Below are 27769 nucleotides of genomic sequence, written 5' to 3' on the forward strand. Positions count from 1 at the left end.
CTTCCAGGTTTTAAAATCTCCAGCCAGGAAGATTACTGAGACACGGTTCTCTAGTTTCTCACGTAAGCAATCCCAAACCTGCGTCTCATTGGCTCCCCTGGAGGAGGGGCAGGCGTGGCCATATTATAGAGCCTAGTTCTTCTAAGAGGTTTATTTAAGGATTCAGAAAAGATGCCTCTGAGGTCAGTTTAAGTTTGTTTTTATTTAAAATGTCTTCAGCCACTCACACTACCCTAATCTTTATCTCTGATAACACTACTGTTTATTGAATGATTACTGTATACCAGGCAGTATGTTTGGCACTTTTTATATGTTATCTCTAGCTCTGACAGTAACCCTGCAAGGTAATCATTATGGTCCCCATTTTATGGGTAAGGAGATTGAGGCTTGAAAAAATTAATTTGCTAGTAAGTGGCGGAGTTAGGATCTGAACTCTGGTTTTTGAAGGATTTGAACCTCCCCAAGGCCCTCTCTATTTCTCTGATAGCGTAGAGCCTCCATAGTAAGTGTTGAATGAATATTTGCTGGTGGAATAAATTTATTTAATTGGAATGCTTTGATAGTGTTTTGGAGCTTCATCTATTGCTGTTCTCTGTCTCCCATGCATCCCACACCCATTATTGCTCCAAATATACTTTAAAATTTTTTAAGCAACATCAACATAATTGTCTAGCTTGTTATTTCTTTCATGTATCTGCTTGAGATTTTTTCCAGATATCTCTGTATCAGTGCCAGTGTGGTTTGTTTTAGATAGAAGATTTTGAGGATCATAGGTGCTTTTTCCACAAAACCTAATCAACCATCATGTTTGGATATAGGCCTAAAATGATGATAATTTTCTTTTTGTCTTTTTGTTTTGTCTATAGGAAGATAAAATAACTACACAACTGATTCAAAACACAAGAGAAACTCAGACAGTCAGGGATGCAACCTTGGGTTCCCCAGCGACCGCCTCAGCCAGGGGGGAGACCCACAGGATCGTCAAAGGATCCAGACCGAGGGCTTTGGAGAGACGGATATCATCGGCCTGTTCCTCACTCTTGGCGCAATGGAGAGAGGTTCTACCAATGGCAAGACATCCGAGGGAGCCCCCAGCCACACCAGAACCCCAGGGCAGACCACCAGCGGCCTCATTACGTGTCCAGGCCTGGGGAATGGCATCAGCCTGTGTCTGGGGTTGACTGTTATGAAGGTTATTATCCCGTTCAGCTGTATTCAAGGTATGGTTTTAGAGCTTGGAATTGACCCAGCTCTCCTAAATGCTTATGAACTGATTGTTCTTTTCCTTCTTCCTTTTCCTTTTATTTCTCGAGCTCTCTTTGTTTTTTTTCCTTCTCCACACTGCTACCTTGACTTAGCTAAACCCTTTCCCCTCCCAAATTGGATTTTGGTGACTGAAGATAGTACTTCCCTCTTCTTTTTCCCCTAGTGGAGCTTCTTAAAGAAGCCATCATAATGTGATTGGGTGTTGGGGGCTGGCGAGAGGGTAGAAAGAATGGGGAAATTCAAAATGGCAAGTGAAACCCTCTCACTCCGGGAGTGCAAAAGGCAATGTTTGTGGACTATGGAAAAGCCTTTCCTAGGGATCCCTATACAGAGTTCTTGCTGTCTTTGGACGACTCTGACCCAGGGGTAGCATGACACCACTGGCACCAAGAAGAGTCCTGGTGCCTAGAACAGTACCTAGAGTGATAGGCAAACAGAAAAGCATGCGTGGAATGGATAATGAATGAGTGGAAATTAAAAAAAAAGTCAACCTCAGAGAAAACAGATATCAGCTTGCAGGCTCCAAGTTCAGAATGAAGAGGTCTCAGTGAGAATATTCTGGGAGAATCTGGAATTCCTGCTCCTGCTTCTAATTGATAGCACTGGACTTAATATTTTATGGACTGTTGCAAGCCATCTATGTTCTACTTAAGCTTTTCCAGGTGGGGTGATACTTACCTGCCTACAGATTTGGGGTTGAAATTATGACAATTACTGTAAAGAATTTTGCTCCTATGAAATACCAAAGAATTATTAGTTGACAAAAATACTAACAACATGTTGTTCCTTTCACTAATCTCTCTGTATTGTTAAGTTCTCGAAGGAAGGTATGTTAAGGACAGAGGCAATGAAAGCAATCAGATTTAAGGTAGTCCAACTTAACTTTTTCAACTCATTTCCATCTGCAGTAGGCATGGGAGTTACAATGGCATATTGGGTATTTACACAGTCATCTCAGGAAAGGGTTTTCTAAGATAACATCTTGTTAGATGTGTGTATTTGAGGAGTAAGGGAGATCATGGGGAAGGAGAATGACATACTTTATGGTTTTGCTATAAAAATCCCAGCCTTGTTTTGAAACAAAGGTTCTACTTCTGCTCTGATTCTGGATTTTCTGTTTATAGGATCTAGAATTAACTGTGGCTTTAAAGCAGATTCTTGACGGGGGTCATAATTCTGTCCTCTGAAGTTGTTGGCTTTGACTGGCCTTCTTTGTGATATTTTAGGCCAGGCCTCGAGGATCCATATCAGAGCTATCATTCTCCAACCCTAAGGGAAGAATATGCTTATGGAGGTTATTATCACCATGGATACCCACAGCAGCTACAGGAAGAAAGAGGTATGGAATAATCTCCAAGAAGCCTTGGGGATGGTGCAGCTGGTCTGATAGACAGGGCAGAGGCCAGAGGAGCCACACTCAGAGCCTCCCCTTGGGCATCCTGCTCGGTTGTTGTAGAGCCCCGGCCCCCACCTGCTTCTGTCTTGGCCAGATGAGGCCACAGCAAAGACATTGCTGCTAGATGTCTTGAGGAGAAGAGAGAGGAAGGAGTCACTTTTCTTTGTACATGTAGATGATAGTACTGAAACTATCATTATGTTACTAGTATTATGGATAGTTTGTACTTCATCCACATTTTTTCTTCTACGCCTTATTATAGCCAAGATTATAGTCTCTGACCGAGTAACAGTGAAGTCAGTTCTTAACCATGAAGTCATCAAGTGTGGCTAGGCTGTAATGAGTCTGACCATCATTTACCCTGAGGGTGGCAGATATCCACCAATAGGAATTTATACCCTATGCTAATGGTAAGGCTTTAGGTATGTGCTAATGGCAGCTTCTGACCTGCTGGCAAAGAGAAATCTGTTTCAACAGTGAAAACACAATTATACACACACACATACACCCCACATACCCACATGATCCCCATCATTGTACAATTGTACAAAGCCATGCTAATTGGTTCAGAGAGGACTGTGGGGCATCTTATGGACTTTCATTGGTAGCTCTCACTTGTCAATTTTATTCAATTTGGCAAACGTGTTTTTACACCAATAACTTAGCCTCACAGCTTGCTAGTGTCTTTCTGCACTTTTAGGAAGAGGAAGTGACCTGTCTTTATTTTGTTTTCTCTGAGGGTGCAGTGCCAAGGCAAAGGAGTCCTTATATCTGGCATGAAGATTATCGAGATCAAAAATACCTCAGTGAACACGATCGTGAAAACCAGAATAGTCCGTTTGGAACAAATGGTGAGAGCCAGTTCCAGTAAGTGTGAAAGGAGAGGCCAGTTCAACATGACTCAGCCAAACTCAGACTATGTTAGGCAAATCTTATGGCATCTGGTGCTTGTCCCTCATCTCTGGATGCCTGGCTGCTTTTGTCCTGGCCACGGAGATGTGGGATAGCCCAGGATGGCCCTGGCCAGCTATTAACATGGACCCTGGGAGGAGAGATTCTTAACTCTGAGAGGCAGTTCCCACACCTGAGCTAGTCTGAGTCCTGGGAGGTTACCTGAGCTCCATCCTAAAGGACAGCCTGAATTTTATGTTGGCCTCAGAACAGATATGGACTTGCAAACGTTCTCATGATTGGGTCCTGCCTGGGGCTGGGGTGTTCTCCTCTGCCCACTCCTGTGCCCCGAGAATGGGATAGCTCCTGGGATAAGGCGAGCAGGGAAATGCCTTTTGTGCAAGTACCTGTCCTAGGGCCCCCGGACCCGGTGCCTTTACCCTGCCTGGAACTCACCTACCCAACTCCTCTGATTTAAGCCATTCCAGGATGTCAGGCTGCAGAGACCAACCCTTGTCCACAGGGTTTGGGGCCACTTCTAGTAACTGCACTATGGAACCCGGAGCTCCTATTTTTTTGGTGTTAATAGATTGAGGAGGTGAATAGGAGGACAATGCTTTTCCTGTGGCACATGGGCTGACCTGACACCTGCCCGCACAGCAACACAGCCTCTAGCAGAGAGCAGCTCAGGACCCCCTCTCATCTGCTCCTGTCACTTTGCTGCAGATTTCAGAGTCGGAACCCTTATGAAGACAGCCCTGCTTCTAACTCTGGACAGGAGAGGCCTGGGGACCTATTTCCAGAGAGTCCACAAACTGGGGCACAGAAGAATAAGGTAACCTGAAGTGACCTGGGGGCTGGTGGCCTGTGAGGGGGCATCACATCTGACATCATTGGCAGTGGCAGGGCAGGGCCCTTGGGGGTGGGAGGGTCTCCTGTGCCAGCAGTCTGAAGGGGTCCCATTCCTCCTCTCTTGGCAGAGCCTCCACACCCACCTCCTCCTTTCCTTGCCTTCTTGTTTCCAACCTGTGGGTCTGGGGCCCTGATCTGGCTCTTTTGCATTTATGTCAAACTGGCTGGATCAGGAAATGTCACCCAAGTCACTCTGTGGTACTGGGAAAGAGAAGAGGCTGCCACCGGCACCTCAGTGGACTAGCAATTTGGTTTACCCAGGAAGTTGCTAGAATCTTTTAATTCGGGTCTGAACAGCGAGCTTGAAACCTTTCTTGACTTTTCCATCTCTTCTAAAATCTTACCATGTATACCAGCTGGGCCTTAATTTGTAGCTCCTAACTTTTTAAAATAAACTTTTATTTTGGAATAATTTTAGATTTACAGAAAAGTTGCAAAGATACTATAGAAACGAGCTCTTAATTGTTGACAGTCTTGTATTAATTTTGTTTCCCTGATTGGATTTGAGAACAGTCTCTTCTGTATACCTAATGCTGAACAGGGCAGGGCACATATCATGATGACTAAGAGTGACAACAACACAATAACAGCAGCCACACACAGCTACAGCACTTTACAGTGCACAAGGAGCTTTTGCACCCATTGTTTTATTTGTATCTTCCCAGGATGTAAGTTCCATGAATTTCTTGTATGTCTGTATCCCCAGGGGACGCATAGCGCCTGCAGCATAGTGGGTGCTTGTTAAATAGTTGGTGAATGAATGCATGAGTACATACTTGAACTATAGAGGGCAGATGTGATTATCCATATTGCAGATAAGAGTACTGAGCTCAGAGACCCTAGGATACTTGTCCAAAGTCAGAGTGGCAGGGTGTTGACAAAGCTAGGATTTGAATTCAGGCCCTCTGACCCCAGGGACTGCACTCTTTCCACTAGGACATAATGCATCCTTTAGCAAATACATGTCAATTGAATTATCCCTTCTCCTTTCAACACATCCACATTCACTGCATTTATTTGAAAGTTTGAATTTTGTTGCTTTGAAGGAACCCTTGGGAGGACCATTTCTCTGAAACTGCTTCTGATTCTTCGCCTCTGTTTTCACTGTTTTTAACTTTCAGCCATCACTGACCAACAAGTCCAACCTTCTCCGGCAGCACGAGTCTGGTCTCAGCTCCAGCAGCTACGAGCTCAGTCAATACATGACAGATGCCTCTGAGCCGTATGACCGCTTGGCTTCAGCCGCTTGGAGTCCCATTCAGGCTGGTGGGTCCTGAAGTGATTAAAGGAGTTGGTTGAGTCTGATGAGAAGAGGGATGGGTGGCAAGTCTCTTGGAAAGTTACCCTTACCCTGTATTTCCTAGAGTGGATCATTGTCTGCCTCGTTTGCTTATGTAGGTCTCATGGGCTCTTGAATTGGATATTGCATCATAGCTGATTCTTGAAAGGGAACACTGCCCCTAGTCATCTTCAGGCTGGGAGAGGAGGCCCTCAGAGGTACTTTTAACTAACAAGTAAAGAAAGTGACGACCTGAGCCAATTTGGTAAAGCAAAGGCAGACCACAAAGCATAACTGCTTTGTCTGGATGTAGGAGACTTGTCATGAGTATTGGGGCTACAGGAGCCAGAGAGTCCCCAGCCTCTCACTATCACTGAGAGTCTGGGCCTGGTGTATTATCTCTTGGACCAAACCATCAAATCCTTGCATTATATTCTGACGTATTCTCAGAGGCCTAAATATGACTTGGAGCATGGGCTTCTTATGATTATGTAGCCCTCCCACAATCTTATCTTAGTCCCAGATGGAGTTTGGACAGAAATGTGTCTGTGGCATATTTCTAAAGTAAAGCAAAGCAGTGACAGTAATGCTCACAGTGTCCACCTGTGTCTGTTGGTCAGAGGATGTCTCGGCAGCTGGTCCCAAGGCACCCATGAAGTTCTATGTCCCTCATGTGCCTGTGAGTTTTGGGCCAGGAGGTCAGCTGGTGTGTGTGGGTCCCAGCTTTCCCAGTGATGGACAAACGGCCCTTGTTGAACTGCACAGCATGGAGGTAACAACATTCTGTGTCCCTGGCATGCCAGCACGCTGCTCCCTGCTTCCTTTTACCTGAGCCTGGGCATCTCCAGGAATGGGGTGCTCCAGGAATGGGCATCTCCAGGAATGGGGGAACTGGGCCATGCATCCTGTGGATTGTGTGTGTGTGTGTGTGTGTGTGTGTGTGTGAAGGAATGGGTGGGACTCTTCTCTGAAAGAAGGGATGCTAGACTTATGTTTTTCCTGAGATGCTATTGGCTCATTTTCAGCAACTGGAGAACTCATTTTTGTCCTCTGCTTTCTCCATGGGGCACTGAGTCACATCCTATGACCACGGCCTGGGTTCTGATACTGGACTTGACTGAAAGGGGCATTGGGTGGCCATAGTCTTGAAGACCAAATTTTATTTTTGTTCCAGGTTATTCTAAATGATTCTGAGGAACAAGAGGAGATGAGGACTTTCTCAGGACCCCTGATCAGGTAAATTACCATACCAGCTGCTGAGTAAGGGCTTTTGAAACCTACAAAATCTTCCTGCCCAGAACAGTGTTTTGGGGATTTGCTTTTGGCTTTCTGGAAAGAAAATGTCTATCCCCATTGGAGTAGAATTCTCTGTGCTACAAGATAGAGCCAAATGTGGCCTGAGCCATTTTGACAAGGAATTCGATAGTTCAAGGGCAGAAAGAAAAATTAACTTAAAGGCTTAAAAATCTGAAATCAGTTCCGTTTTGCAGAGACTACATGACAGGAGATTTTAGTGTTCCGTGTACTTAATAGATATTAGTGGAAAAGTGGAGCATAGCCTGGGAAATCATAGTCAAGTGAATCATAGGGGAAAAAAATGCTTGCCTTTTTCTGGAGAGAGAACATGGTCAGCGTTTGAGTAACTGGACAGTGTGCAAGTCTGACCTCTGCAGGACTGAGTTAGAACTGCCTTTAAATTCCTAGTTGCTGATAAATATTTAGGGCGGCCTTTTTTGTGCAGAGTCCTGGCTGGTGTCAGAGGACCTGGGGCCTAGGCCTAGGCATCCTACTAACTAGAAGTACCGTGGCGGACAGGTCAGTTAGCCTTCTCCGAGCCTTAGTTTTCCATTTAAGAAATGATGTAACACCAGCTCTGCCTATTCCAAGCAGTGGCTGTGCACGTGGAAGCCCTTTAAGTATCATCACTATTATATAAATGTATTCTTATCCTGAATCTCCTCCTCCAAGAAAATCCCCACGTAGTATTTTGACAGTTCCTTCTAGTAAAAATGAGTGTTGCCTCTATTTCCTCCACACAGGTATGCAGATGTGGGGTAGAGACCGAGTTGGGTATTTTGACACTAGAGTACTGGTCCCAACTTGGTGTTGATTTTATTGAATGATCTGGAGTAAATAATAATGCCCATTGATTGAGTGCTTAACATAAGCTACACAATTTGCTAAGTCCTTTTTGTACGGAGATAGATTTTTTAAAATTATCCCTATCTTAGGGGAAAAAACCAAGGCTCAGAGGAGATAAGAAAGTTATGGAAGCTGAGAAGCACAGGCTAGAGTTAAGCCCAGGGTTGTCTCACTCCAAAGTCTGGGCTCTGACCTGCTGCCCTAGGTAGTTGTTTCAGGCCTCCGGGCATCAGCCTCCTCATCTGTAAAATGGAGAGGGTGTACGAGAGACTGTCCGGAGTCCCCTCCTGTTCTACGAGGAAACAACTCTCCTGTAGCTGCAGACTCGTTCCCCAGTCCTGGGCTGTCAGACATCCATCTCAGTCCCAGCCCAGCCGGCACCCTCGCATTGCAGGAGGAGCCTGCGGTCCCGTACTGGGAAGAGTCTGCCCCTCACTCTCTGCTCCCTGAAATGTCTCCACAGGGAAGATGTGCACAAGGTGGATGTCATGACATTTTGCCAGCAGAAAGCAGCTCAGAGCCGCAAAACTGACACACCGGGGAGCAGAGACTTGGCTCTACTGTGGCAGCTGTTGGTTCTCCTTTGTCGGCAGAATGGGGTGAGTATTACTCCTCTGATGTGTGGGCAGACGCAGGCTGGGTTGAAGTTTAAGTCTTCCTGGGATAGATAAGATTTAGCTTATGGCATGACTATAAAAGGTAATATTCAAGAAGTAACAAATGGCCCCACAGGAAAAATTGCTCAGACGTCAAGGCCAGTCTGCTAATGCTAACCTTTCCGCTGCCCTTCTGGCCTGGCCTGGGGTTACTGTACAGTTCTTGGGTTACTGCAGCAACCAAGTAACACACCTATGGGAGTGTGACTATTTCACAGAAGCTTTGTGGCTCCTGACAGGCAGGAAATAACTGAGAGTGAAGGTGAAGTTTGAAATACAACCATCCAAGAAAGCACCGCCTTGTGGTGCATGTTGGCCTCCTCCTGAAGAAGGCAGGTGCTCTGGTGCCTCCCTTCTCCAGCCTGGCCTGCCAGCATGAGGACGCATGGCATTGTCCCTCAGGACGACCCTCTTTGCCTTGCAGTCCACGGCGGGGTCTGACGTTGCGGAGCTGCTGATGCAAGACTGTAAGAAGCTGGAGAAGTTCAGGAGGCAGCCCCCTGTGGCCAACCTCATCAATCTGACCGATGAGGACTGGCCAGTGCTGAGCTTAGGGACCCGCAACCTGCTCACTGGGGAGACTCCCCCCAGCATGGAGATGCCTGTGCAGATCGTGGAGAAATTCACTAAACTGCTCTACTACGGAAGGAAGAAGGCAAGTATGGGACCCCTCAAGCTTGTTTTTAAAAAGTCCCTGCCATCCACACCACTCACCTCTCCCCTAATTATATGAGAATATATGCTCATTTTATAGTACTTAAGAAGTTCAGAAAGGTACAAAGAAAAAAAATAAAAACATCCACAGTCTACCATTAAAAGATCATGCCTGTTAACATTTTGATATACTTACTCCTGGCATTTTTCTATGCATATATATTTAAAATCAAATTAAGTTACACAATTATTTCTGTTTTTCACTTAAGATTATTTGGTGAAATACTCCCATGGCATTAAAATGTACCACTTTAAAATGGTTGGACAATATTCCACTGTATGAGTGTATGATATTTCATTTAACCAATCCACTATCGAATATATAGGCTAGCTTCACAATTTTGTCGCCCGTTATAAATTATACAATTTGAACATCTTGTTACATAAGTCTTTGGCAGATCTTTTTATTATTTTTTTAGGATAGATTCCTAGAAGTGAAATTACTGGGTTAAAGGGTATGCACTTTTGAAAGGTTCTTCATATTTACACTAAATTAGTTTCCAGAAAGTTTGTTTACAAATGGTACCCCCACCAGCTATCTCTAAGGTATGCCTACCAATATTGAATACTTTAATTCAACAAATGAAGAATGATGACTTGTTTAATTTTTCGATGTGTAAATTGGACTATTTTTATTTAAAAAAATTTTTTGAGGTATATTTGACTTAAGTAGAATTGTAAGATATTTGAAGTATACGCTGTGATGATTTGATATATGTGTGTGTGTGTATATATATATATATACATTGTGAAAGGATTCCCCCATCGAGTTAACACATCCATCACCTCACATATTTACCTATTTTTTTATGCCTTTTTAAAATTTGAAGTTGAACTCACATTTCAGAAAAGTCTTAAGGCAAACTTAAATATTTGAATATATGATTAAAATCAAAAGATAAAAGAGATATAATGGGGGAAGGGATGCCTTCACCCTCCAGCCACTCAATTTCTCTCTCTGATATATCCAGAGATGTTTTATGTATATACAATTATTTCCTCTCTTTTTTCTTATAGCATACTATATTACCATTTCTTTACCTTCCTTTTCTCATTTAACAAAATATCTTAGAAAATATACTGGGTTGGCAAATTTTTTTCTGTGAAAGGACAGTCAGTAAATATTTTCAGGTTAACAGGCCCTAGTGTCTCTGTGGTAATTACTCAACTCTGCTGTTGCAGTGTGAAAGCAGCCACAGACACTATGTAAGTAAATGAGTGTGCCTGTGTTCCAATAGAACTTTATTTATGAACATAGAAATTTGAATTATATGTAAATTTCATGCACAATGAAATATTATTCTTCTTTTGATTTTTTCCAATCATTTAAAAATGTAAAAACTATTCTTGTCTTGTGGGCTTTACCAAAATAGGCAGTGGGCTGAATTTGGCCTCCAGGCCACATTCCGTTGACCCCTGCTCCTTACAATATGTAAATACCTTCCTCATTATTTCTTATAGCCACATAGGTTTCTATAGATAAATTATAATTAATTTAACCAAACCCCTATAGATTGATGTTTAGATTATTTCCAGTCTCTTGCTATTACAAATAATGCTGCAATGAATAACCATTGTCATTTTGCCCTGTGTGAGAGAATATATCTATGATAAATTTCTAGAAGTGGAAGTATTGAGTCAAAGGGTATGTGGTCTGTAATTTTGATAGATACTGACAAATTGCCTTCCTAGAGGTGGTGCCCTTACCCTACCAGCAACATATAAGAGTGCCTGTTTCCCCGCATTCTCACCAACGCAGTATGTTTCCAATGTTTTTGGCGTGTGCCAGTCTGAGAGGTGAAAAAATATTTAATTTAGTGTAGTTATTTGCATTTCTCTTATTATAAATGAAGTTGAATATCTTTTAATCTGTGGACTTTTTTGTCATGGATTTTCCACATTTCTTCTGTTGGGTTTTTGATTCTCACTTATTGATTTGTAGAAGCTCTTTATTTTTTTTAGGATTTTCTGTCCAAAATCACAAATTTTGGGGGGCCATATTTATAAAGCCTTTTCCTACTTCAAAATTAATTTATGAAAATGAAGTTGAAGTACTTTTGTGACTTCACTTTTACATTTAAATCTTTAATCTCTGGGTTTTTTTGTATATGATGTCATTTTTTAAATGAGCGTTAAACATGATACTCAGTGAAAATTAGTGGGATCAAATTATAGCCATCCCCTATATATATATTCACTATATAATAAGGACTTGCAATTTCACCAGTGATTTATTTATTCAATAAATATTCATTAAGCAACTACTACATCTAAAGTATTGAATCCAGTGAGGGATACAGAGATACATCCATGATGACCCCTTTAGAAAGATAAGTAATGACCAACACCACAATAACAAAAGCAAATATTTAAAAAGTTCTTTCTGTGTTCCAGGCACTCACTTAAATCTTACATGCATTATTTCATTTATCTTAATAGAAACGCTGTTAAGTTAGGTTCTATTCTTATTTTATGTATTTACAGATGAGGAAAGTTAGTAAGTGATAGAGCCAGGGTTTAGATCAGGCAGTCTGATGCCTGAGCTTGGGCTTCTCACCACCCACCACCCCACCTGTCCTACCTGGACCTAAAGGTGAGCACAGGAGGGACAGAGTACTATGGAAGGTCAGAGAGATTCATGAGGAACTAGATGCGAAAATATCTTTTTTAAAACCTTTATTGACATTTGACTGGGGTCTTATTTCTGGCACTGTGTGAGACTGATATCCTTGATATAAATTCTCAATTTCTTCACATATATTTTGGAGGAGCAGATTTTTGAGTAAACTGGTGATTCCCAAGCAATCATTACTAACTCCTTTTTGTTTTTATTTTTTAGTATTTTATTATTTATTTATTTTTATTTATTTATTTACTTATTTTTTGTGAGGCGATCAGCCCTGAGCTAACATCTGCCAATCCTCCTCTTTTTTGCTGAGGAAGAGTGGCCCTGGGCTAACATCTGTGCCCATCTTCCTCCACTTTATATGGGACGCCACCACAGCATGCCTTGCCAAGCGGTGCATCGGTGCGCGCCCGCGATGAACCACGGGCGGCCGCAGCGGAGGGCGCACACTTAACTGCCTGCGCCACCAGGCCAGCCCTTACTAACTCCTTTTTAAAAAAATACTATTATGAAATAGTTTAAACATACAAAAAGAGTAACTCTTAATGTCATTTTTTTACTTATACTGAATGTGAGGCTGAATTCCCTGTGGCTGTTTAAATTTGTTCTCTCTTTCTCTCTTCAAATAAGATAACATGGGGAGATGTTGGGATGATCAAAGACATTTTCATTTTGAGGTGGAATTACCTCATGAGTGACTTTCTGTCCTCAAATCACATTATTTTGGGGCACTAAGGAAATTATTAATACGAGGTCAAAACCTCACATATAGATTAAGCCCTTACTAAATAATTCTGAAAATTGAATGAAAAGGTGAATGTGGGTATGTTTTAAAATTTGCACCTCTAATCCATCTCACCACGTTAATGGTGTCATGAATTTGGCATATGAAGGCACTTTATAGTTAACAAACAGTTGTGGTATTGGGTGGGGTAGGTTAACTGTGTGTGTACTGACTCAAACAGAATAGCAGCTGCTTTCTCTTCATATGAGAGCACAGGGCATGTGAACAGGTCAGTGGGGCAGCCCTCCTCCATGTCGTCATTCAGGGACTCAGGATGTAGGAGGCTCAACCATCTCAACACATAGTCTTTAAGGTTTCCCAGAAGTGTCTTCATTCCAGCCAGTGGATGAGGAAAAGGCCATGGAGGATTGGCCATTGGAGGTTCTATGGGCCAGACCTGGAAGCGGCGGACGTCACTTCCGTTCCCATCCCACGGCCTAGAACTCAGCCACACCTAGGCTCAGGGCGGGTGAGAACATGTAGTCCAGCTCTTTGTCCAGGAAGGAAAACATGGGTTTTGGTGAGGAACTAGCAGTTTCTGCCACAGTTGTTAAAAAAGAAACTGTTCCTGTAACATGCCCCCACGAATACCATCTTGTTACTTGTCTTTTGAGACTCAGTCCTTGGGGTGAGGTATTTCTCTCCCTTTAGGTGCTTAGGTTCATGAAAGTATTGTGTGACTTTTGCTCAAGAGATAAAGCTAACTGGAAACTATGTTTGAGGGGGAGACACAACATGCTAATGAAATAGCATAATGGATTTTGATAAAGTGAAGGCTGGAGAAGGGGACAACTTAGAGAGAACTACATGCCAGTTAAAGCCTCTTTCCCACTATTCCTGTTTCACGTTCACATGTGAGGCTCTCAGAGTCTTCCTGGAAGCCCAGCCTCGATTACTCTGGGGCAGCAGGACCTCAACACAGTCATTTGTTGTTGTTAGAGGAAAGTGAGCGAGGCAATATTGAACGTGATGCTTTTGTTGGCAGGAAGCCTTGGAGTGGGCCATGAAGAACCATTTGTGGGGACATGCTCTGTTCCTGGCCAGCAAGATGGACGCAAGGACCTACAGCTGGGTTATGAGTGGGTGAGTCGAGGACTTTCAAAGGGCACAAATGGAGCAGAGATCCCCCACCAAAGGTAGGAGTAAGGGTGGGGAGAAATGCAAGATGCACTGAGAAGCCCCACACTCCAAGCATTTGTCCAATTTCTCTTTTCTGAGCTGGATGGAGCATTTCTGTTCTCCAGATTCTTATAACCTAGACACAGACACATTCTTTCTCCCTGCTAAGTTGAATAAAACGTGTTAGTAATATTTCCCAGGGTCAGAGTTTCCAAAAATTAAGTAAGTTTCTACATTGCAGTAGCCTTCTCTCTTTGGGAGGCTGTTCTAGACAGTTCCATCAGTGAGGGAATACTCAGTGAGGTGATCACTTCAGGTTAACTGACAGAGCCTTAGGACTGAGGGTTAGTAATTGTCTACGCTTAGTCTTGCAGTGGGGATGTGGGTGCTGAGAAGAAGGTAGAGATATGGAGTAGCAGGACCATGAACTCTGGAAAAGGGGTTTATAGGACTGGGAATTAGAAACGGAAGTCTTCCTCTAGGGCAGTGGGAGACGATGAGACTGAAGGGGTGCATTTAGTTAGAAATCACGCTGGTACACTGAGATCTGGGTGCCAGGGTCGACCAGGAAATGCCCAAACCAGAACGATATAGGAATGGGGGTGTGAGTCCATAGCCAGGAGTTTGGAATAAGGGGGTGAAATAGCAAAGAGAATCAGAATCAAATGGAGGTGGAGGGTGTAGGGGGAGCTTCAGTAACTCCTTTAGGCTGCACTAGCACTCATGGGTGGCAGGGATAGATATGTAGCAGTGGTGGGGTGGGTGGAGTAGGGGGACCCTCCTATAAGGAGCAGGCTTGGGTCAGATGGTGAGAAGGATGTTACTTCAAAATGTTTATCACAGGTTAAAGCTGTGAAGATACCCTCTCAGCTTAATTTATATTTGAATTGGCCACAAATCCTGTTGGGCGGAGAGCTGGCTGAGAATAGGGACACCTCCACTCTAAGTTCTGTGGGGCTAACGGCTGTCACACTCCCAGGAGCCCGTTCTTCATGATGGCCCCCATCGAGTCTCTTCATTCCTCTAACTCTCAGTCTTTCCAGGGACTAGGAACACCGCTGTGCACTTCGTTATGCTCAGAGACTGCAAGAGTGTAGGGCACTGAATTTTATGTGATAAGTGCTCTGAGCTCCCGACGCAAGGGTGCTATGAAGTAAAAGATGGTGTTCTGAGGGCTGATTTTCCTTTAGGTTTCGGAAACGAACATCCCACAACGCCACATTGTAGCATACATCTCTGCTACAGATTTTCGCCTTGGGCCATTGAGTTTTGATGGAGCCCAGTGAATTGTGAAAAATCTCTTACTGAGTATGCTTAAATCTCAAATCAGCTATAGAGCTTATTATATTCTTGTTAGACATAGCCCATGGTTCGTCACCAGCAGGATCATTTCTGGTCCCCATTCTACGCCTCTTTGGTTACTGAAAATGACTATTTAGTGCTTATAAGTAAAAGCACTACAGACCCAGGCAAGTGATGAGCCAGAAAAACAGCACCGAGCGCTGTGGGCTTGGCGTGGAGGAGGGCTACTGCGGGGGAGCGGAGGGTGGGAGGGCAGGAGGAGCCCACAGAGAAGAGGTCGGGTTAACTGCGGGGGCTCTCCAGGGGTCTCTGAGATGTCGGTGGGTCATCTCCGTGAAGGAAGAAGGCCTACGGATATGGTCACTCAACAGTTAGGGTGTCAGTGCCAAAGTGCAGAAAATATCCCCCAACAGTGAGCTCTATCTAGGGTGTGTGGTAGAATACAGATCCTGCCAGTCCCCCACTCCCCAGGAAAGGGGGTGTGACAGAGGTACAACCGAAAAGCAGAGAGAAGCTCCCTTTCCAAAAGAAGCTGCTGAAATCAAAGAGAAATATACGAGGCCTGTGCCTCGCTGGCAATGGTGAAAGCCTCTCGGGCTTGCTCCCCACTGATGGTCCCCTCTCTCTGCAGCTTCACCAGCACGCTGGCGCTCAACGACCCACTGCAGACCCTCTTCCAGCTCATGTCGGGGAGGATCCCACAAGCAGCCACGGTACCCTTTGTGACAGGACTCCTCCAACCCCCCAGCATCCTAAGGGTTTAGGGGGTGGGCACTGCTCAGGAATGAGATGATGGCTTTAAAGATGAAAAGTAAATAATAATTCTTTGTTAATCACCTACCATGTGCCTGGCCCTGTGCTAAGAGCTTTGATGCATATTATTTCGTTGAATGCACGGAGGTAGGAATTATCAGCCCTGTTTTGCAGACGTGGAAACTGAGGTGCAAAGGTGTGCAATGACCCAAGATCACAGAGCTAGGGAGTAGTGGAGGCAGGATCGGCCCAGGTGTGTCTGATTCCAAAGACCTCGCCCTTTCCCTGATACCACGGCTGCCTGCCTTGTCGTGAGGAGCAAGAAAACCTGAGACTGCTCTCCAGGCTTTCGACAGCAAGGCTGCCCTTCTTTTCCACCACTGCACGTTGCTGCTTCAGAGCTAGACGTAGATTTTACCTGTCCTCTAGAGTTGGAGACGGCTCAGGAGTCTGAGGCCAGCTAGGTAGTTTTTCCATAGTTAGAGACTTGATATTTTTGCCCCAAGGTATTCCTTCCTTATCTTTGAAACCCAATAACTTTACTAGGACATATCTAGGTGTTGACTGTCTGGGTCAGTTTTTTCTTGGGACACAGCATACTCTTTTAAGCAGTTCATTCATATCTTACAGTTTAGGAAAATTTTCTTGAATTATATCCTTCAATATTTGTTTTGTTTCATTATTTTCTTTTCAGGAACTCCATTATATACTTTTTATGTATATATATGGCATACTTATGAACTATATATATATATACACACGTGAATTATATATAATTTTCTCTTTAAAAAAACTTTTTGTTTCATTTCTTCTTGCTTGCTTTTTTTCTTTTGCTTTTCTCATTTCCATCCTGTGTCCCTCACTGTGTTTTCGTCAGTGTCTCTTCACTTTTGTGCTCTTTCCCTTTCTGTTTTTATTTCTTTGATATTCCTCCCAGTTTTCTCCTGAGCTCTGCAGGTGACATTTATCTCCTCCTGTTGTCTGTCTCTTTCCTGAGCTCTTATAACTTGGCTTTAGGCCCTTGCTTCCTAGGAGAAATGGTTTCATTACTTAAATTCGTGATGAAATGTTTGGTGACCATTTTTCGTTTGTTTTGTGGTAGTGTTTTTCTGGTGAATGTTCTCTCCACCTTCCATTTATTTTCCCCATTACTTCCCTCCTTTTGTCTCTATAATATGTTTGTATGGAGTCTGTGCTTGTCTCTTTACAAGAGTCAAGTCTTCCCTGGACCAGTTATTTATGGGAGGTTTGTGCTGGGCAGGGGCCAGGGCCAGATTCCAGGCTATCCGGCATTTTCCGCACCACGTGGAGTTTTCTGGGAGTGTCTGTGTAGCCTTTGCTTCTCCCTAGCAGCAGAGATAGCTGTGGGGTCTTCTCCCTCTGGTGTTCTCTCTCTTTCCTCCTGAACCACCTCTGTTCCATCTCCGTTACCTTTGGATGCCTTTTCTTGTATTTTGAGGCTTGGGTTTTTGCTGACAGCTAGTTTTAATGAAAATGGACTTCACACTTTTGCTTTTTATTCTTCTTATTGTCTGTGGACACTTCCAAGAAAAGAAAAGAGAAATGATGACTATGCCCCATTGTCAAACCAACTGGCTATATTGGAACACAGAGTGCACCTCACAGTTCAGCTGAATGGCCTGTGCTCTGCAATGAGGTGGCATCACGTCGTGAAGCACTAAATGCAGGAAATGATGTAATCAGCGTATGGTCCCCTGGGTCTCACTGCAATGGTCGAGTTAGCTAAATGTTCCTTACTTTTTGATGAGAAAACTGAGAAGCCGGAGGTGATGTGCCAATGCAGCATTTGATCTTAGTGTCTGAGTTTCCTAGCATCGCAGCATCCAGTAAAAGGCTAGACTTGAGTCACTTGTAATGAGTGGTGAAGTGGAAAAAGCATGGCAACTGGAAACAGATGTGGGCTTCTGTCTCAGGTTTTGCCTACACTCTGCTCCTTACTGCTGTGTGAACTTGGCCTTTTTCCTTAACCCCAGAGTCTCCGTTTTTCATCTTTATAGGCATTTTGGGGCCTAACCAATAGTTATTGTAGAAGTTAAAGCAGACAGAATATCTGAACATATCAACCACCATGCATGGCCTGTGTTCTCTCTCTCTCTCTTTCTCCATAGTTCTGCTTTACAGTGACTTTTTTTCAAATCACCTGGGGAGGAGACAGAAGAACGACTTCCAAGTTTTTGTTCTTTTTAGCAAAAGAGCTCTTCTTTTGCTGGTTCCTTTAGTTCCAGCAAGAAAGGGCCTGGCTTACATGTTCAAATGGAGATAATAATAGTACCCAATGCCTGTGATTGTTCATAGGAGAATGCTTAGCACAGGGAGGGTATGGTTCATGGTCACAGGCAATAAATAACTGCTATTATTATTGTGATTTATTATTATCATCATCCTCATTCACACTGCATTGCCCAGATAAACAAAGAGTAACTATAAAGTGGAGTTGAATAAAGCATCTTTTGTTCCTTGGGATAATTGCAAAGACCAAATTGTGAATTGTTTTACCTCGAAATCTTAGCTATTACTGTCAATCTCCTGCTCTACTCATTCTATGTAACAAATTGGAAGATAGACTGGACTGCAAATCACCTCTTTCCTTTGCTGGGCTTCCCTTCGTGTGTGTGTGTGTGTGTGTGTGTGTGTGTGTGTGTGGTGTGTGCATTTACACCTACATGTAATTTCTAAAGAGCAAACCAAGTGTAAAGCATTGTGCTATGTGCTTTACCTAACTATCTTATTTTATTATCAGCAATAACCCTGTTAGGTAGAAATATGATCTCCATTTAAGAGAGGAGGAAACAAAGGTTCAAAGATATTAGGAAACTTGCTCAAGGTCACACAGCTAGTAAGAGGCAGGACTCCAGTTGAACCCAGGGCCTGGCTTATTTTTGTGACATTGTGTTGTTTCTTTATTGATATTTCCCGCCCTGAAATTCCCCTTCATTCAGGAGAAGGTGGTCCTGGCCCCACCATTTGTGTGAGGCTTCCTCCCAGTTCTCTACTTACACTCTACTGCCCCTCTGTGGAGTTCTGCTGCCACTGCATTGTCACCAGAAGGAGGGGCCATGGCCCTTGGCTGGGAGGAAGACAATGGGGATTGAGTGCTGGCTGGGCCACTTGGCTTGGTTTTCTCTTTCCTCACGTGGCCATAGGAATTAGACATCATGGGGTTGTTTTGAAGATTAAATAAGATGATGTGTGTGAAAGGGCTTTGTAAAACCAGGAAACATTAGCCACTGGGTAAGGTATTAAGGAGCCCAGTGTTCCCCTGACTTCTAACAGGCTAACGCAAACTCTTCTCATGAGCCAAGGATGCTTGATTTTCCTTCTCCCACTGAAACATCAGGGTTTTTTTTCGGATTTTGTCCGTAGCTATTGGGGTTAGGGACACCAGGAAGAAATTTGAAAATTAGTAAGTGAGCAGTAGTGTCATTTTACTTGTCTCCCAGTATCCATATATATGTAGGTATGTATATGTATTTTTCTGCCTATCCATCCTTCCAGAAGTTTTGCTTTCTTAAAAAGAGAACTCGAAATCTCTGAATGGCAGCATTGCAGGTCGTATCATGGGCCTTCCCCGAACTCCCCTAAACCGGGAAATAGACACAACCTTCTTGATCTACATTCTGGCCATTGTGACATTTTTCAGTAAATCTTCAATTTTTTCTGCTGCTTTTCAGTGTTGTGGGGACAAGCAATGGGGAGACTGGAGGCCTCACTTGGCTGTCATTCTGTCGAATCAAGGTGGGGACCCAGAGCTGCATCAGCGTGCGATTGTCACCATGGGGGACACCCTGGGTAAGCAGAAGCCAGCACTGTCTCCCTCCTCTCCTTTAGGGTATCTCCAGGCCAGCTTTCAACATCCTGTCTTTGGGTTCTGAGGTTCTGGGTGGGACCTGAGTCTATGCCTCAGGCTTTTCTTTGACCCAGGAGCCTCAGTGTTTTGGGAACAGAAACTCCAGGGAAAGAAGTGTCCTTTTTGCCTCTCTGTTTCCCGGAATTTCCGCTGCAAGCCAGGGCAGGCGAGGCCATGAGACCCTGGTGCTGTGCTGCTGGGGAGGCTGCTCTCAGCAGCTGGTCTTCTGCCCCCATCAGATTCCTCTGAAGACGGGGTTAACACACGGGCACCCTGCCTTCCGGTTACTGTTAGTCTCACGGTGACCCAACTCAGTCAGACAGGAAATGCTGTTTTTGCCCGAACCACCTGGGTCATTGTGTGGTCTTTATTTGTATTGTCTCTCTGTGAATGTGGCTTATAAAAGCAGTTAGGGGCTATTCAATGTTCCAGATCAGCGGTTCTCAAATTTGGTCAAGGGGCATCGAGAAATCATGGTACTCTTTGTGGAACTTTGGAAATATTGCTCTGTTTAAACCTAAAACAGCTGCGTGAGGTTGTGCCAAGTCAGAGGGCAGATCATCAGCACCTGGGTGGAAAGGGGACTAACTTTTGTTGAGAACTTCTCAGATGCCAGGCTCTGCTAGGTACTTGATCTACTCGAATTAATCCAATTTTGAGGTAATAGAAAATGTATGGGAGAACATTTTAAAATTGGGAACAATTTGATAATTAATGTGATTTTCATGAGCAGGGGGAAAAGTCTTCTCTTGTTTGCTTTTAGCAGGGGAGGCATTAGCGCCCCCAGAAGCCTAGTTGAAGAAGCCCGGCTCCCCGTGTCCTGCTTCTTTGCTCAGGTGTAGGCACCTCTATTCCCTTCTCACCCTCAGGAGGACTGAAATGCTTAGCACATTCCCAATCAAAGGCCCATTAGGGGGAACGTGACACAGTGCCTTATTCTGGCTGAAGAGAAGTGAAATGTAATGTCTGAGGCTGCAGATTTGGGTGGGAGAGGGAGTGGGGTTTGGGGTGTGTGACTCATGCTATGAGTTCATTCCTTTACTCCCTGAGGCTTCTCCCCCTGACCTCGGAGCCCACACTTCCCTCTCTCCCATCCCACCCAGAGGATGGGTTCTGTGTGGGCGTGTTCCGTGACTGGGGCTTGTTCTCCTCCTGCAGCTGGGAAGGGGCTGGTGGAGGCAGCTCACTTCTGCTACCTCGTGGCTCACGTGCCCTTCGGCTGCTACACCGGGAAGACAGACCATCTGGTCTTGCTGGGCAGTAGTCACAGGTATGCGATCCTCTGGGGGAAAGGCAATGGGAAGGACGTTTTCCAGAGGATTGTTTTAGCCCTTGCTGGGTTTCGTGGCTCCATTTTCGGTTTTCTTGTGTGAATTTCAGCAATCGCTTGTCCCCTCCTCTGGGGGTCTGGGCACAGGTCTGGGCAAGGAGATGCCCAGTGGGTGCCGCATCAGACCACCAGGGGGCCTCAGGCCCCAGGTCCTGCTCCAGGAAGAGGCCAGCTGGTGCCATTGGGTTGTATTGTGCTACTGTGGCCACTTGGTGGCACCCTAGTTCCACGACCAGAGACTGTCTCTTACAAAATGTTAGTGTGCGCGCGGTGGCTTGCAGCTCTGTGTTGGGCAGCCCTGGGCCAGTTCTGAGAGCCTACTCTGGGCAAAACTGGAAAGTGGAAGAAGTTTCTGTTTAGCCGCTACACCCGTACACTGACTTGGTGCACAAGTCCCTCAACGTCTCACCTGTCACCCATTCTGCCATAACATCTGGCTTTTCACACAGAAGGACCTTAATGACAATGGGTAACGGACAAAAAGACCAGTTTGCTCCCTAGTGGTCCTCCACGTTCTGGATCTCTTTCCCTCTCCCTGTAATAGTTAAGATTTCCGAAGGTCTTACCTTGTGCCGGTCATTTTATTAGCACTGTTTCCTTGAACCATTTCAAATTTGCCCTATGAAGAAGGTGTATTTTTAATCTTCACTTTATGCAGGAGGGAAACTGAGGCACAGAGAGGTTAAATAACTTGTCTAAGGTAGTACAGCTGGTATAGGGTCAAGTTGGACTTGGGATCCAGACTGTTGGGCTGCAAAACTCTTACTTTTAACTGTTGCTCCAAACTGCCCACCATTGTAGAAACGTCCGTCTCATGGCCTGTTCTCTCAAGGCCCTGGCCTCTGATAGTGCATAGTCAGGTTGTCAAGGAGCCCATCAGTGCCAAACGTGACAGTAAGTGTGCGTGGGTTTGTATCTCCCCCTCCTGTGTTCATGTTGCACGAGGGTATTACTGGAGATACAGTCCTAACCCAGGGATAGCCCTGGTGACTGTGATGTCAACCACTGCGTTGTCGAGGGGAGATTGGGGCACGTGGGGACTCCGATGACCCCTCAGACCACATTCACTCAGTCTGCTTTCTCATTGGCTGAATGAGCACCCAACACAGGGACGTCATTTGATTTTGGCCTGGCAGTCCCCGGTTCTCTGCCATGCCTTCTTTTTTCACATCGCTCCCCCTTTCCTGCTCTTTCTCTCAGGGTAGGAGGGGTCTTTCACAGGTGCACGTCCTAGGCTTTCAGGGCGCTAAGGTTGGCTCTCAGAGTGTTTAAGAGGGGGACCTGGTTCCTGCCGAGCTGGGATGGAGAGCAGCTTGCTTTAAATGACCTTCCAGCAAAGAAGGTGAAGGACTTTCATGGTCTCTGCCCCCAGCGCCTCTGGTGCAGGCTCTGTTCTGGTCCTTCCCCAGCCTCCAGGAGGTGGAGCGAGAGGAGGCAGAACCTTCCCTCTGGAGGTCCAGAGTCTCTTCTGTCTTTGGAGCTGCCCTAGGCTTCGGCCCAGGACAGAAACTCCACCGTGAACAGGTGCAGCTGGTGTCTGGCTAGCCGTGAGGATTTAAATTCCTCCCCCGCCCCCTGCCTCAATCTCTTTTATTGTTATTCCCTGGTTTTAGTCAAGAGTTTTTGAAATTTGCAACAACTGAGGCTATCCAGAGGACGGAAATCTTCGAGTACTGTCAGATGCTGGGCCGCCCCAAATGCTTCATCCCTTCTTTCCAGGTAACTGAACCCACCCGAGGCCCCCGCCTTGGCTGTGTCAGACGGCTGCGGGCGCTGGATGTCCAGCTCTGCTGTTTGGCACTTGGGAGCTGGGCCGAACTTTCCCTCATTAGCCTGAGAGTTGGAAGAGTTAGGATTTCTTTCCAGGTCCCCCAAAGATCTGCATTTGAAGACATGAAAGCAGAACACTGCAGCGGCCTCTCTGTTGGAGGCTCCTGCCTCCCTCCGCACAAGAGGGACTCACGTGCAGGCCTAGGGCCCCGTGCTCACACCTGCAGCTCCTCCCGCTCTGCTCTCTCCAAACAGCTCTACTGCTCCTTGGGCCTCGCGACGGGGAGCGTAAAGGCCCAAGCCGGTGGGCTGCTCACCCTTCTCCCTCTCCTTCTGCCCTGCTTCTCCACCTCTTTTGGACGTGTCTGTCTTCTAACTCTGGAAATTCCTCCCTGAGCTGCCCTGGGCCCTCGTCCTTCTCTCTTCCCCTCAGGGCTTCAGCTGTGCAGGTGGCGTCCACATGGCAGGTTCTAACCTCTCTTCTCCACTTCTCTACTTGATGCCCGTTGTCCCCTTAGTTCGTAAAGACTCCTTCAGTGCCCGTATTGAGAGTGCACACAGCAGCGGCAATGTGCACACACAAACACACACACACCACCACATGAAACTCAACACAGAAAACCTTGAAGAGGAATGAATGACCATAACTGTGTATATGAGGGGAAATGACCCAATTAGTATCTTCTTCAAGAGCTTTACCAAAGACTCGCCTTCTGCAGCAAAGCCTTGCCTGACCAGCTCCCTCAGATACAGGCCTTCGGTCTCTTTCCCTTCTTTAGTCGTCCCCCCTCTCAGTTACCTTTGGCTGATGGTAATGAGATTAGCTAGTGGTAGTGAATGTGTTCTACGTGCCTGCATTGTGCTATCGTGCTTTTAGTGTATCATTTCCACTCCTGTGAGGCCGGGTCGATTCCCCCCACCTGTCACAAAAGAGGAAGATGAGGTTCAGAGGCGTTAACGTGCTGTCGGCTCGCATCTCTTGCACACCACTTGTTCCAAGCACTTTACGTGGATTATCTCATTTAATCTTTACAACACCCAAGGGGCAGGTAGTGTTATCACCATATTATAGTGAGGAAACTGAGGCACAGAGAGGCGGGGTAACCGGCCCAATGTTCTACACCTGGCACGGAGCTGGGATTTGAACTTGGGTCTGATTCCCAGGCCCTCATGCTCCATCTCGCCCTGTCACTCATGCTTCTGTGGACGCTCACCTGTATTGGTCTGTACTCTCCCTTGGCCTTTACGCCCCTTACACCAGAGTCACATTTTCTTCTTTTCTCTGTCCGCCTGGGGCCTGGTCCTGCCCCACATCCACCAGGCTTTCCAGAGATGTGGGCTGCCTGATAAGGAGTAGGTGCTCTGGTGCATTTCCCTGGCGACCAGGGCCTAGGGAGGCTGAGCTGATGGGACCTCCATCCCTTTCTCTCTGAGGCAGGAACTGCAGGCTGGATTTGGAATTAAGCCTACACACAGGTAGAATGCCCCAATGGTACAAAGCCCTTGTTGATATTTGGATGCCAAAGTTAGAGGAAGCTGGCAGTCAGCTGACTTCCAAGAAGTCTTATCTACATTTCACTCTTTCTATCCCTGCCTGGTTGGACGAGTCACTGGCCCTGTTCCTCTTCACAGGTGTATAAGCTCCTTTATGCTTCCCGTCTGGCAGATTATGGCCTTGCGTCCCAGGCCTTGCATTACTGCGAAGCCATTGGCACGGCCCTCCTTAGCCAGGGAGAGAGCAGTCACCCTGTGCTATTAGTGGAACTCATCAAGGTGAGCTTCTCAAAGGGTTCCCTGCAGGTGTTTTATCTTCAGTGTTCAGAGAAGGCCAAGCAAAGCAGCTTAGACTGCACATTTCATCTTCTTTGAACATGCTGTAAAATTGGAGCCCATGGCTGTCTTTGACCACGTATGCATGCCCAGATGTGATAAGCAGAGGCCTGACACTGCACAAAGAAGGATGCTATGGGTGGGGGGCGGTGGGATTGGTGGCTGGAAACCAGGCGTGTGCTACGCAAGAAATTCATTCTTACATCTGCTTTCCTGGTACAGTAAAACCACATGTTCCGGTGAACCATTCTAATTATAAGAGCTGGGCTCAGAAAATATATTTTAGTGATTAAAACAGGAAATGATCCTTATTAAAATGCTTTTAAATGCATGGAATATTTTATCACATGTGGGACACATTTAAAAAGGAAAACAAAAACATATCAACTTTTAATTCCTGGGGAAGAAAACAATCAGGCAAACAGTTATTCCAATTAATTGAAGAAAAATCCATTAGCTGGAGAGTGAAAAGGCAGCCTACCGTCAATTTTTGCTTTGCTTGAGACGAGGCCCAAGTGTTGCATTCTGTAACCAATGAAATCTGTGGTGCTGAACCCCCTTACCCAGAAATCTTGGCCAACAGGATGATGGTCTTAGGGAGCTCAGCGACCCAGAGTGGAGCAGGAAAGTTTTGGGACTTAATGATGGAACAGAGTCTTATAACACAGAGTAGTTCCTCGACCAGCAGCATGGGCATCACTGGGGCGCTTGTTAGAAATGCAGAATCCCAGGCCCCACCCAGACGTCTGGAATCAGCATTGGCACTTCAACACGGTCCCAGGCAGTTCCTGGGTGCACTGAAGTTTGAGAAGCGCTGCTACAGGGCAGACGGCTTTGCAGAAACATAAAGATGAGTAACAGTTTCTCCTTGTATTTTATTTAGCATCTAACACCAAGATGGGTTAATTGTTTATGCTGCAATTTTGGGAAGATATCTGCTGAATTTGCTCCCTCTCAATTATTCTTTATAATCTAATTCACAAGTGAGTTGAGGCTCTCTTTCTTCTTTTCCCTTCTTGCCCCTTTCCCCATGGTCTTTGCATTTCTGTCACTTCTCTCTCCTCCCTCATCTCCTACTGTCTGCCCCTGACCCCTCTGGAAACCTGGCACAGCTAGCAGAGAAACTGAAGCTGTCAGATCCTCTGGTTCTAGAGGGACGCCGTGGGGAGAGGGACCTGGAGCCACACTGGCTAGTGCACCTTCGGAGGCGGCTGGAGGAGCTGGTGAGTGGGGTGGGCCCCTTGTTTCCCTCTTCGCTCCCCTAGACACAGAGGAGGCAGGCATGGACCCCATGGGGGGCTGTGGGGAACTCCATCACCCATGAGGCTCGTCTGGCCCGGGAGGGGGTGGGACTCAGGTTCCCGGCTGCTGCAGCTCTCCTGGGCGGAAACATTGTCCCGTGTTCGCTTGTGAGATAGCAGGGCCCTCTTCCGATTCACCCCGCCACCCTCTCTGCGGTCCCAGAACGTACTTTTTATGACCATCAAAGCTTCCATCTCTCTGTTAGGAACAATGGATCACAGTGGACCCGTGTCACTTTCATGTAATGTAGGGCAATTGCCTAAAAGACTTCCGGGCCTTTCCTTTTTGTTCTGACAATTGCAAAAGCTGTTGGTAGTAATTGTAATGGTAATTGGAACAGGGCCTCCTACATTCTCTTTCTCGCACTGTCTCTGAAGAGAGGACAGTGGATTTTTTTAAGGCACATGTACAAAGCCCTTACTCCCCCATGCGCTGCACGCTCTGGGGCCCACAGTTTAGTTCCTTCCACTTGCCCCTTCGTCTGGGAGACAGGAGGGGCTGAGACCGCACCCCCACCTCCCGTGACCCTCCCCCATAGCCCCCAGCATTCAACTGAGGTTCCTTTACCTCATCACTCCACTGAAGTTTCTTTTTGACTTAATTTTTAAACCACTGTTCCTGTTCTTGTTTTTCTTCTTGTTGCTTAAAAAGATTTTACTTTATTTTAAATAGCAAAAGGTAGCAGGCCACATGGGCGATCCTCCTTCTGCTCACTCAGATATTTTGGGAGCCAGAGGAACAACAGGTACCTAAACTGACGAACTGAGCGTGTAAATGGCTGACTCTCAGGATCTGATTATATGAGATCACGTAACTTAAAAAACACGCCCTTCCCTTCCCGGAGGCCTTCCTTGCCCGTGTCAGTGTGAGCCCTGGTGCGGGCACCTTCTCCACACTGCCCTGGTGCCCACAGGCATCCTGACACTTGTAACTTCCCACGTTATTAGTTTCTGCTTCACATTCAGGTTGTAATACTTGTTGCCTAATTGTTTCACCTGTGTTAGTACCGTCTCCACAGCTGAACACGTTTCTTGAGGCCGGAGATGGTGGATTATCAGTATTTCATGTTACTGTTGGGGGCATAGAAACTCTTCAGATGTTTGAGCTATCAATTGCCACATAAATGTGAAATATGTTTCAAAGTGTTTTCAACACATCCCTGCTTTCCCCTCAGGATGCCTCTGAGTGTTGAGTCGGGCAGACATTATCACCCCAATTAATTCCACGCCCTTTTCCCAAATTACACCCCATGGTGGGGTCAGGACAGGGTCTCATCTCTTTTCTTCCGGTCCTTTCCCAGCTTTTACCCCTTCCTTCGGGGGTAAGTGAGGGGGAGGGCAGGACTTGGTTTCTGTTTCCCGGCTTTGCTCTGTGTCACGGAATCTGTGCAGGTGAAGGGCCGGAGGAGAGTCAGGCTGGGTGTCTCTGGCCGCTTCTGCTAGGAAGCAGCTGTGTCGCCTGTCACCCAATCCAGCAGGTGGGTCGGCTGCCCACACCAGTCCCATGACCTTGGGCCAATCGTGGAACGCATCCACACCTTAGTCCATCTCATCAGCAAAATGGCAGAGCCAGAACGAATACCACCAAGGTCCCTTCCAGGGCTCACGCTCTGATCCTTTAAAAGCAAAGCCATCATTTCTGCAGTCTGGTTTGGGTTTTAAATGGAAACTTTCTAAGTTTCAAATACCTAAGTCCATTAGGATATCCTTAAAGGAGAAAATTTATCCAAAAATAAAGAAGTGTGGAGTTAAATGAGATGGTAATTTCTGCCCTCCCAAACCCCTGGTGGGCTCGGAGATCATAGACGGTAGTGAGAGGAATAATTTTGT

The 27769-nt window shown here is 45.7% G+C and overlaps 1 protein-coding gene across 1 annotated transcript in view; it reads left to right on the forward strand.

Moving 5' to 3' along the window:
• The first annotated feature begins 888 nt into the window (after nt 1–888).
• The window catches only part of SEC16B (SEC16 homolog B, endoplasmic reticulum export factor), a 34880-nt gene continuing 7999 nt past the window's right edge, over nt 889–27769 (forward strand). The window contains exons 1-17 of the mRNA XM_058539998.1: nt 889–1220; nt 2493–2605; nt 3409–3529; nt 4280–4388; nt 5587–5731; nt 6365–6516; nt 6919–6980; nt 8350–8485; nt 8967–9201; nt 13656–13749; nt 15719–15800; nt 19533–19650; nt 20867–20978; nt 22652–22757; nt 24441–24581; nt 25751–25861; nt 26619–26685. Of these exons, the coding sequence (XP_058395981.1) occupies nt 925–1220; nt 2493–2605; nt 3409–3529; nt 4280–4388; nt 5587–5731; nt 6365–6516; nt 6919–6980; nt 8350–8485; nt 8967–9201; nt 13656–13749; nt 15719–15800; nt 19533–19650; nt 20867–20978; nt 22652–22757; nt 24441–24581; nt 25751–25861; nt 26619–26685 (2200 nt within the window). The 5' untranslated portion in view covers nt 889–924. The remainder of the gene's footprint in view (nt 1221–2492; nt 2606–3408; nt 3530–4279; nt 4389–5586; nt 5732–6364; nt 6517–6918; nt 6981–8349; nt 8486–8966; nt 9202–13655; nt 13750–15718; nt 15801–19532; nt 19651–20866; nt 20979–22651; nt 22758–24440; nt 24582–25750; nt 25862–26618; nt 26686–27769) is intronic.

This window comes from Diceros bicornis, chromosome 4, assembly GCF_020826845.1.
Source record: "Diceros bicornis minor isolate mBicDic1 chromosome 4, mDicBic1.mat.cur, whole genome shotgun sequence".
NCBI classification, from domain to species: domain Eukaryota; kingdom Metazoa; phylum Chordata; class Mammalia; order Perissodactyla; family Rhinocerotidae; genus Diceros; species Diceros bicornis.